The following is an 11,954-nucleotide window of genomic DNA, read 5'->3' as shown; positions in this document are numbered from 1 at the left end:
AACTGCACATGGACACTGTATTGGTTTTCCATGTAATAATTTTGTTTATGTGGAATGCTGTATCCAAATGGCTTTAGTTACCGCAGATTGGGGTGGGAGAAGGTAAATATAATTGCTGTTCCTTTGATGAAAACTGATTTGTAAACAACGAAATTAAATTTTGTACAATTTTTTTTGTTACTTAGAAAGATAAAACGATAAGATGAAGGAATTTGAGATAAAAAGAGAAAAAGTTGTGTTAAAGAGTGAAATGTGGCATTACTGGTGAATGCATGTGCTTAAATTACATAACACGATAGTCCACATGGTTTGCCTAGAAAATTATAACAGTATTCTCTTACAACATTTTTACAGAATCTCTTCAATCCAAGGGTCAATTACAGTTGACGGCTCAAGAACATGCAAAGGTTGAAAACCCAAAAGAAAAAAGAAAAAAGAAAAAAAAAAAAAAAAACTTTTCCCGACTTTTCTTTTCACATTCTGCACAGATAATAGTACATTTCTTTGCTAATAATATGGTATTAAAGGACGATGCTTACTTATACTTACAAGCTAAACTACATATGAAAACATAAAGGGTTGTCAAAAGACTTCAGGTAAAGGTACACCTTTCAAGAATGACTTGAATAGTACAAGTGATCTTTGAGGTTGTGAGAAAGGAACTTCATGGGAGGCACCTCTAACAGTCGCAAATGAAAGGATATTGCCATGAACTTGAGTCCACCCACCAACCTAAGTTTCATTAACTGGGATTAGTTTTTGATGTATAGAACATACAATTTGGTCTTGTTGATAAAAAAAAGTGGTGTTACTTCCAACGGAAACGCTTTTTACTGTTGTTCTGAATGCAGACATAATATGGTTCGAAGAAAAAAAATCTACACATCACATAACGGAGAAAGATATACAAGTTCAATCACTAATTAGTCCACTCAAGGCTTACGGCCTATTATAAACAAATATATGTGCAATTGTTTCTTACTGATTTAAACTAGTAAGATGTTAATCAGACGGCATTTGACCTCAGTTTCCTGATTTTATTTTTCTTTCTAAAAGAACTTATATCAATCATAACTAAATACGTTTTTAAACAACAGTAGTTTTTCATAATTAAGAATAAGCTTAAAAGCATAAGTTCCACAGAAACTAATTGGATTAAGGATAAAAGAAACCAAAAGAAAAGAAAAGGAACTGGGCCAAAAGCTACCTACGAATTAATATACATACCTGCTGACCTTCGAACCATACTCTGTAAGGGACTGTTGTATTCAGTCTTAATTGACTTGCCAACTTCTGAACTAAGGTACGGCTTCCAGTCAGTGGAATTACTGAATCTTGATCTCCACTGTAGCAACAACAATGCACTTTTTCACGTTAAGTAGCACTCAGAAACATATGTATGAGCACTTAAATTCAACTGAGCAAATAAATAGAAAGAGAAGAAAAGGTTTTGGTTAGAGTTACCTGTAAATTAAGACCCTGACTCCAGCTTTTATGAGTGATCCAACAACAGGTAGTGTAGGCACTTCCAGGTTGAGCATATCATAGTTCAGCACGCTGGTACCAACAAATGCAGTCAATTGATTACATTGTTTACTTAAATCACAATCAGCAAAGACAGGCTAAGCTAATTATGACTCTTGATCCTTCAATTTTCATTTGCAAACAACAACAAAGAAAAGCCAAACACAAGATCTCTAGTGTGAAGGAATTACTTGCTGCAAACATCCCACTTGCGAACTCCAAAGAGCTTTGCATGAAGTGATTCTTGTACATCTCTCCGGTTTAAGTAGTTTGTAACCTTGTCATCCACACACACATCTATGCTCTCACTTGCTTCCTGCATGCCACGTTATAAGGCACGAATTTTAAGGGAAAAGCCAAACTTGACCAGTACTGATCTAATGTGACGGAAATTGGAGAAGCATGAGAAGGGAAAGTCAAAAAGAGAAGACTCACTTGGGTTTTAGGGGAAATAACATTGGATTGTGATAGCACTGAGGAAATGCAAACATCAAGTGTGACATCATATTTGTCCACAAATTTACTTGTTTCTCTGCTCACTTGGCCCATGACCTTTGAACAAAGAGGCGAAATTGAGTCTCTATAGTACTCACTCACGTACCTAGAATAATTGCACACTGTAGTGAATATGTTGTAGGTTGAATCTGATATCAGTCCATGAGACCAGAAGAACTCAGCTCTTGAATTGAAGTCAGTGGCATATTCTAGAACAGGATTACCCAACTGCAGTTCAAAACAAGAGAGCATTCATATCTTAATTTCCTTTTTGGTATCAGCAAATACCAAACAGTAATATGTAAGAAAGATAGCTTAAGCATTGATTGATACCACTCACCGCAATGCCTTTCAGATTGAATATCTTTTTCCTTGTGTTCATTTCAATCATGAGCTTCGCAAGTTGAGGAACATAATGACCTGATACATGCAACTTTTTAAATCTGACGAACAAATAATTTCTGTAACCTGCTTTTGGAATGGAAATTAAAAGAATGGCCAGTTTACCTGCATAGCTTTCCCCCGTTAGAAACAAATCTCTGCTCCTGTATTGGGGGAACTTGTTGAACCAGCGTAGCAGGAATAGAAGATTGTCCCTGGCTTAAGAAATCAAAAGAACTGCTTCAGATGACAAAATTTGCATGTAAACAATGCATTATTCAGGGACAGTGCAATCATACCGAATAAAAAGTATACTGATATACCTTCTTCTATTGCTGGCGTAGAGAATAAGAGATGAAAGAATCATCATGTAAAGTGTCAAACAAAAGTAAGCATGAAATTTAACCATTGATCACTGTTTTGTCTCAACTTTTTAAAAGCCTAAGCAGCATACAAATGATACGTACTTTTTCCCATGGAAGATAGAATTTAAAGAAGCTTTCTAAGGAGAAAGAGTTTTGTCCCAAAAGATTCAAAAAAGGGCATAATATTAATGAAGAATACCTGTTGCCTCGTCATTCACTGTCATATATGAGGAGCTACCTTTAGCGTAAGAGAACCCCACTCCAACCGGTGTCTCCAAATACAGCATGTTTGCCTCTGCAGCACAAAAGTAACCCAATCAGTGGAAGAATGAAATGCAGGCCATTCTGGCAGATAGATATAATGGAATGTGCCCCTAAAAAAAAGCAAATGGAACGTGGAAAAACAGTACCTTTGTTCCAACTATAATAATTTTTAATCAGAAATTCTCCGTTTGGTCTGAAAGGTCCATTTTCTGAGAATGCTCCCACTCCCAGTGAAGAACAACCAGGTCCTAAACAACGAAATATTAGTTAAATTCAATAATCCATGATGTTAATCCTGCTTCTGCAAGCTTATTCTTATTTAATCCCAAGTCTTGAAAAAATTGTAATATCAGGTTTTGAAGCAAGAGATTGCAGACCTCCATTGAGCCACAAAACAAGAGGCTTTGAAGCTGGATCAGTTTCTGACTCAGCAAAATAGTAAAAGAGAGACTTGTGTTTCTTGTCATCAACTGTGACATACCCAGAGAACTGTTGAAAGCCTACGTAGGGTTGGCCAGGAAGCTCAGCAATTCTGTCTCCATGAGAAGGGTCACAGAACACCTCCAAGGAAAAACTCAGATAAAGGAACACCACATCCATTACCATGGTGCTGGACTTCCGTGTTGGCCACTTCATTTTTTCACAAACGGGAAGAGTTGGACTAACAAAGAGAAAGACTGAAAGGTTCTGTATTTAAAGTGTCACTCAATGTGAACACGAATACCATTATGAGAAATGACACTAAAACTGTAGAATTTAACTCACACAAAAAGACAACCTAGACTTTAAGTTTCCTCCAATTCTGCTATAACCTTGAAATTAATGCTACTATATAAACTATTTTAGTTTACAAAGAGAATAATTTCTTTTTCTCTTTTTTTTTCTTATAAGATATATGTGGAAAAGTTTTTCTAAACAGACCTGAAAATTGACTTAGTGATTAAACATTTTGTACTGACATATTATACAAACGATTTATAAAAAGTTAGAGTAATTATTCATAGTATGAAACTGGCAGGACTATATAAACTATATATATATTAAATAAAATGTATAATTGATATTTGACACTCGTGGCACGAATATTGCTTTAAGGGTGGGCCAGGGAAGGTGGCTGGAAATTTTATCTGTTTCATTCTAATTATGATTACAAATTTAGCTTTTGAATGGCAGGCCTGAAAATGGTGTTGAAAGAGATGTGACAGAGGCAATGACCATGGTGTGCCGGGTCACTCTATATGCAGTGGCAAAAAGATAATTATGAAAAGAGTTGAAATGCTTGAAACTGAGTCAGTGCGAGTTTTCTGCCATCAATAGGAAATTAGTTATTGGAATATGGGCTCTGCCTTCAACAATATTCCCTCTTAAATATTACATTACATCGTTTAGATCCATCATCTTTACATTTGTTGTTGTATTCCTGTTTTTGTTTTTTCTCTCTGCATGAATTAACAACAAAGACCTTGTATCTATCTGTATCCCTTTTTCACATGGCAAAAAACAAAGAAAACTTGTATCTTTTCACTGCACCAACAGGAATGTTTCCTTTCCATGGAAAATGGCTTTACCGGGATGCTTTTCACTACTCAGAAAAATGTGTATTTTTGAGGATTTTTTTTCTAAATATCAGAGAAAAGAGTTTTCTTATTTCTCAATTCTCATCATCATCACAATCCTGGTTAAATGCTTTATGAGTGAAGGATGCTGTATTTGATCTAAGTCTCACCTAGTGAGAACATGAATAGCATTATGAGAAATGTGGAGGGAGGGGTTCCACACTCACACATCTCCACACTGATAAGCTCTCACGGATTTGTTTTTGATACCACTCCAAAAGACCTCATATCAATGGAGGTATCTTATATGTATATAAACTCATTCATCTCTTATTTTTTCTGATGTGGGACTTTGTTTGTACCCAACAAAATGCACTATGTCTTATTCACAGTTTTTTAGTATAGAATTTAATTTATACATTAACAACAATCAAGATTTTAAATTGTGCTGCGATTTTATTAAATTCTCGATATTATTAAATTCTCGATATTGCAGAAAATTATAGATAATTTGTTGATCCAAGTAACAACATATAAACATTATTTTTAAAACCTTGGTGATGATGGTATGGAAGTTATGTATGAGAAATTCATTGAGTTTGTAACACTTTTTCTTATGAAAATTAACTTTTGTTCTTTATTAGTTGTTCAATATTTCAAAACCTACAAAATAAGGAAGGTTTCGTCTCATATTTAACAGTCTTGAATTTTGAGTTTCAATAAATTTTAATTAATATTAAAAAGATTCTTTTTAACTTGGTTAATTAACAGTACTCTACAGCATCTTGGTTAAATGCAGTAAACATGCAGGTGTAAAACAGATGCAGAGTTCCTTTTTATGTTTGCTTTGTTTCAAAGAAAAATGTTTGATTCATTGGTTTTTCTTGATGAGCAAGTACGGCTAGATTTGCACATCGACAAGATAAGTGGTTACAGAACGGAGATTCCAAGGAAAATATTGCCATCTTATTACTCTAATTCTCATTTAGTTTAAAATGTATGTGTGACTTGTCAGAGAAGCTAAAAAATCTGAAGAATACATAAATGCATCATTAACCATAAAAATACTCACTAAAGAACTTGAGTGATGAAAGGGGTATACCTTTCCTTTTTTTTTTTTTGTAAAGAATCTTTATTTAAGTAATGAGTAAGATCTGGGATGAGGTTTTTTCATGCCCACAATAAGTATGTTGTTGAATGGACAAAAAACCCAAACATTATTAAGTGGGAGTGGAAATGAAATAATCCTAGTCCCATAAAGTCTAATGTTTTCCTTGTGGTGGTTAAAGACTTATCTTTATGTACTTATGTGGGAATGAACTTGTTCCCTTTGACCAGATGTGAAAAGGCTTTTCTTATAATTATAAGGTGACTCCACCATTCTTTTAATTCCAATATTCTGTTGTCCTGGGGATACAAAAGCAAACATAACCCCACCTCCATTCATCAACAATGTACAAATTATTTTGCTTACAAACTCACATGCTGAACTCCAAGGAGCCACATGTTCCTCATTGGGGCCACAAACCTTTCCACGCTAGCTTCAAGTGGGACCACCTTCATTCACCATTTCAGCTTTGCAAGCTGTGTTGTGTATTGCTTGTTAGCTATATGCAACAGCGCAATTTATGGATGTTTTTGGTTTGGCAAACATTGGGAGTGATTTGAATCGACCCCATCTAACTAGTCTGGCTATAATTACTACAAAGTAGTGTCACCGGACCACTCTAACCACAATGGTAGCTCGGTTATTATTTTATTTCCACAAGACAAGGCAGAAAAAAATGCAAGATAATGAATGCCAAAAAAAGAACAAACTATAAAATGACAAATTTGATCAAGATTTATGCGGTGGATTCTGTGCGTCTGTTGTATTTGCAGCTCAAAGAACTGGTAAAGGAGAAGAAAATGGTCCCTACCTTTACAGCTTTTACAAAAGATTTCAGGTTTTTCATCATTACTAGCACTAGTGTCACTGATTTTGGCGTTCATCTCCTCATTGTCAAAATATTCTATTGCCTCAAAGACCCAAATTCTATTCTAACCAACTCCAAAACAAAAAGTGAAAAGAAGAGTAGGTGCTCATAATGCATAAGAAAATTTATGTCACAAGTGTAAGACTGAATATTATAATCGAGTAGAAGTGGTCGAAATGACTTTTGAGCATCAGAGTTGGAAAACGTGTGAAAGAGTGCGAGTGAAGCCTATATTGTGCTTTTGAATTCTTGCAAGTAGAGCAAGGGCATGCCTTTTGCAAGTAATCTTCCTTGATGTTTTATTTTTTTAAAATTTCATTTTCACCTCAAAATTTGGGTCCATTTCATTATAGTCATAGAATACGCAAGTGGAGAAAAAGCTCATAAACTTTTACTATTAAATTGCGCAGGCTTTCCTCCTTTTTATGATCCGGGTTGCTATGCACCAGCCACTATTGGTGTCCACACTCCACAAAGCGGAACAGGACCCCGCGTGAGTAGAGCACCATCAGAGGTCTGAATTATATTCGCAGAATCCATAATATACGTGGACGACTAGAGTATCCATGTTTTCTGCAAGCAAAGGCACGCTCCTGATGAATCTTCAGTTCAACGCATGGGTTTTGATATAAACTACTGCTGTCCGTTACTACTACCACCACATAATATTTCTTATTATTAACATGATACAAGAGTTTACCTTCTTTAATGTTATTTTTTAGAGTTGGGTGACAAATAAGATTTTGCAATTCAATACTGTCCTAACTGATATTCTACAACTCTCGCTAGTCGCTATAGGGTGTGTTCACTTGAGGGTGATTGGAAGTGATTGGAAGAGAGTGATTGAGTGGATTTGAGGGTAATTTTTTTTTTTTTTTGTTGTTTATTTGAGTGAATTTAGAGATAAAGGAGAGTGAATTTTGAAATAAAGTTTGTGAAAATTGGTGTAAGATTTAGTTTATATGACAAATTAAAAAAATTTACTTTAAAATTCATTTTCATTTACTTCTAAATTCATTCAAATAAACAACAAAAAATATTATCCTCAAATCCACTCAATCACTCTCCCCCAATCACCTCCTATCACCCCAAGTGATCACACCCTTGATGTTTAATCCCTGTTACACCAACTCTCGCAGAAATGGTGAAAACCATGTTCTTCTTATTACTTGGTACTTAAATAGCATCAACATCTCTAACAACTTAACATCGTCTTACTGGACTTTCCTTTCCAATTTTCTAAGACATAAACCGTTTCAAGCTTTTAATTGATAACTAAACAATACAAAATATAACATTAAACAGAAAAATAGTGGCTGCAATTATCCGGCATCTTCGTTTGACAACAAAAATACAAACTCGGATTCTCAAATTACAAAATTAAATTTAAAAGAATAGGGAAAATTTCTGCCTGATGTAGAATGCAAATTATCACAACCCACTGTTTCTGGTGCAATGTAAAGATTCTTGCTTTCTTTGTATTCCCGAATATAATGTTGAAATGTTTACAGAATGAAAAACTTGTGTAGAAAACAAAACAAAAAATATACATATAGGACAAAGAATCAATTAAGAACTAAGGGGCCGAGACAATCAAGATGAGGCATCAGAGTCGGTGGCAGGCTTATTATTAGCATCTGCTGACCCATGGGGCTGATCAATTCCCTTCCGAGATGCTTCCCAAAGTTGCGGTTCTATACTTAGCTTCCTCAACTCCACCAAGCCACGCTCAACTATATAGAAAGCAGAATGAGCGATACAAAACAAAGCAGTACATCAAAAGCAATAATAACTCCCTTCTGTCTCTGAATTTTCCCCGAGTACGTTTAAAATCACATCTACATCATTAGATTTTTTTTCTTATAAACAAATTAAATTAAATTCATTTGTAATCACATGATGCTATAGACTTTAAGGTTTGTTGGTTTCATATGAATAAGAAAGGATTTGGGAAAGATGGAAAATGGGTATATCTTTCCTACCTCCGTCCGTCATTTGGAACAGTTAGAGAAAGGGAAGAACGATGAGTTCCTTGTAACCTTTTGTATTCTGTGCAATATTGAAGGGAAAGGAGGCCGGATCTTTTCCATTCGGAGACAAAAGTACTTTTATTGAGAATCACGTCTCATTCTTTACTTAAGGTGTTTATCTCATTTTACAAATATATATTCTATTCGCTTCTACTTTCAAACACAATTAAACAAGAGAAATGGAAATTTTTCTTTCTTTCCTTTCATCTTCTGATGAATGCCTGGCAAAGCTCCTTTCGGACAAAAAAGGGGTAAACCCCGGTAGCCAAATCGAACAAAAAGGGAAAAAACGAAAGACGTTGAATCAATGGGAATGTGGAAACAGAGGAGCCAAGCCAATTGGAGGAGATTCCAAGATAAGTAAAAAGATCCACCAATTTGAATGGTAAAATTCAAAGATAAAAATCGAAGTCTCAAAGAACACCGCTCATCATCACATCATTCATCATCAAGCCACCCGAATCAATATTCGAGACAAGTGAATTCACTAAATTCATCCCAAAGAACACCGTTCATCATCACACCACTCAAATCAATATTCAAGATAAGTGAATCCACTAAATTCATGACACCACCCGCAACACCTGAGATAAGTGAAAAAATCTCTAAGAAGTGGAAGTGTGCCCTCACATCAGCATGAGATAAGAGGAGGAGTTGCCACTTGAGTCACTTGCTCAAGATAAAACTCACACACATGCACCAAAAACATCAACAATGTTTCAACATATTTCTTCCAAATCTGTTTACAAGAGTGTCTCAAAAAAGGCTATAAAAATACAAAATTTGATATAATTTGAAGGTACTCCATGATCCCTCTAAAGGTACTAGCCATGCTTCCATCATTTTCTCCCTTACCAAACAACTTAAAAACATCTCTTTCTAATCCTTTTCCCTTTTTATCTTTTCTTACCTTAACCAAACATAATGTTCCGTAGCATTATCCTTGGTATGGATAATTAGACAAAGTTAAGGATCTTGACATCCCTATAGCTACTAGGATCACTTCCTACGGTTCGGAGTCAGGCCTAGAGATCATCATTTGAATACCTAAACGTTAATAGTTCCAGTTTAGATAAACCTAAAAGTGAGTTTTTTTTTCTTTAATTTTAATTTGCATGCTGGATGCAGCAAATTTTACTTATAATCTGGAATAAAACAGCAGGAATTTGAAAAGTTCATTGAAAAAAAAAATAGAAGTTTATGCCTGGTCTTTTTAATCAAGAATTGCCAAGCATACCCGGTTTTCACATTCTAAAATATGAATATACAAATATTATAAAGAAAATATTCAGATTTGTAATTTTAGATTACAAAATCATTACCAATGTTTTAGTCCATGTGAAGGTTGACACTAGAGTAACTAATAGCTGTTAGGGTAACAAAAAATGACTGGCTTACAAAGTGGAAGAGACAAAACCAAAAAATGGATAAAAATGAGGGAACAGATTTTTTTTTTTCTCTTTAAATGATTTGTTGAGCCTGTCTGTGGTTTAAGCCTATCTGTGGTTTAATAGACAAACCAAATTGCAAAGCTTTTTAAGCAACAGGAATCATGTGGATCTGCCATATAAATCGGGCGGAAGAAAACAAGGTTATCTCTATTGCTGAATAGCACAATTTGTCCTAACTAGATTGAATAGATTCAATTCTAGCAAATACATAATTTGAGATGATACAGAATCATTTCTTATTAATATAACCAACACTGGAAATCAGCTTGGTTCCGGTTATGATTTTTATTTTTCTTATATACTAATTTGAGAACCAAGATCAACATTTTTCTGTTGACCCCGTTATATTCAGATTTTTTTAAATGCTGTTATGACTCGTGGAGGGCGTTTCCTTTTTCAATATTTAGCCAATCAACACAGTTCAAAACCATGTATATATTAATCCCACTATTGGCAAAAGAAGATGATGAAGTTCGGTATTAAAGAGTAAATTTTGATGATCCAAGAACTCAAAGTGATGACAAAAGATATTGGAGACTTGTATTTTATTTATGTATGTTATTAAGCTTTAGTAATAAGACATACTAATGAATAAATTATGTCTAAGACTTAACTTAGAAGGTCACAAAGCAGCATGCATAAAGATCAGTCAAGGAAGGTTTTATTTTTCATAAAAGCTCTAACAATCAATTAGCACTAATAATAATGGATTATCCAAATGAAATCAAGATGTTCGTAGAAGACTGTGATAATTGATTATTCATTTGTGATAATTGATTATTAATTTCTGGTAATCGATTATCACAACAAGAAAATGTTTTTTTAAAAGCTTATGTGATAATTAATTATCTCTTAAAATAATCGATTATCAACGGCAGTTGTGACTTGATTCTTTGGGTTCTTGACCTAATTTATGAAAGAGAAAGTCTATGTATATTTGGTTAATCCTAATTTCAAAAATAACTTTTCATTCAGAGGTTTAGAATTGTAATTGCTAGAGAAAATCTGTGTTTATGAAAAGGGGCTTTGAAAAACTAGTGTGTATAGAGCAATAACTTTCACCAAGTTCTTAGGTAATTGAGTGTTGTTGCTGTGCTAGGAGAAGTTGTTCATCTTTTGTATGATTCAAAGGAGGTGGTTCATTCCTTGTGTGATTCAAGGAAGGTGTCTTTAATCTCTTGCGCCTTCAACAGAAGTGTTTTATAAACCTTAAATTCTTTCTATATTTATTATAAGTTTGGTTTATTTTAGTATTTGAGTCAACCCCTCTTTAGAGAGATTAAAAACTGAACATAAGGTCTTTTGATCCGAACTAGTATAAAATACCTTGTGTAATCTTCTCTTTCCCTACACTCTTTAAATTATATGTTGTTATTATAAAGAAAAAGATTTTAAATGAACTTTAATCTTAAAAAGGTGAAAACTTTTTAAAGTACAATTTTTATTAACAAACCAAGTCAACCCGTATGCTTTTGTCCAACAAAAACATTCCCTAGCACAATTCTAACAAGGTAGTTTCAAAATTGTTTACTTTTTAATTTGGTAACATATTGATAGGTCTTGGAAGGTTTATGTCAGAAAAAATAGAAAGAACAGTTAGTAAGTGGTGGTTGGAGGAGTTAAGAGGAGTTTTATAGCAGTTACCAGTAGTTTCTTTGTCAGTTATGTTTTGTTTATGTCCTGTTTATGTCTTTTAAGGAGTTGGGGGTGTTTTGGAGTTGGGGGTCGAGTGTTCTATTTCTGAAACAGGGTCTGTCCTGTGTAAGGGAAAGTTTTTCCCTTGACTGTTGTTGATTGCTTTCACTGTTTTCCATTCAATAAAACTGTTTCTCCCTTGTGAGAATTCATAAATTAGTTGTGATTATTGACTCTAATATAGTATCTAGATTACTTGATACCAAGAAACCTAACA

General features: G+C 34.2%; 2 protein-coding genes across 4 annotated transcripts in view; both read right to left on the bottom strand.

Moving 5' to 3' along the window:
• Positions 1–296: 296 nt before the first annotated feature.
• On the bottom strand, positions 297–3,804 carry LOC106761925 (serine carboxypeptidase-like 45). The gene is made up of 10 exons (XM_014645550.2): positions 3,407–3,804; positions 3,176–3,277; positions 2,965–3,060; positions 2,527–2,619; positions 2,360–2,439; positions 1,960–2,247; positions 1,716–1,840; positions 1,465–1,557; positions 1,228–1,345; positions 297–732 (listed from the first exon to the last, which is right to left on the bottom strand). The coding sequence occupies exons 1-10, from the start codon at positions 3,663–3,665 to the stop codon at positions 583–585; spliced, it is 1,404 nt and encodes a 467-aa protein (XP_014501036.1). The 5' UTR covers positions 3,666–3,804; the 3' UTR covers positions 297–582.
• A 4,054-nt stretch (positions 3,805–7,858) lies between these two features.
• The window catches only part of LOC106761924 (coiled-coil domain-containing protein SCD2), a 16,786-nt gene continuing 12,690 nt past the window's right edge, over positions 7,859–11,954 (bottom strand). For all 3 annotated transcript variants that reach the window (XM_014645548.2, XM_014645549.2, XM_022780575.1), the window contains exon 17: positions 7,859–8,294. In XM_014645548.2, the coding sequence (XP_014501034.1) occupies positions 8,155–8,294 (140 nt within the window). In that variant the 3' untranslated portion in view covers positions 7,859–8,154. The remainder of the gene's footprint in view (positions 8,295–11,954) is intronic.

Source organism: Vigna radiata, chromosome 5 (assembly GCF_000741045.1).
Source record: "Vigna radiata var. radiata cultivar VC1973A chromosome 5, Vradiata_ver6, whole genome shotgun sequence".
Lineage (NCBI taxonomy): Eukaryota > Viridiplantae > Streptophyta > Magnoliopsida > Fabales > Fabaceae > Vigna > Vigna radiata.
This window is presented reverse-complemented; position numbering and strand designations above follow the sequence as displayed.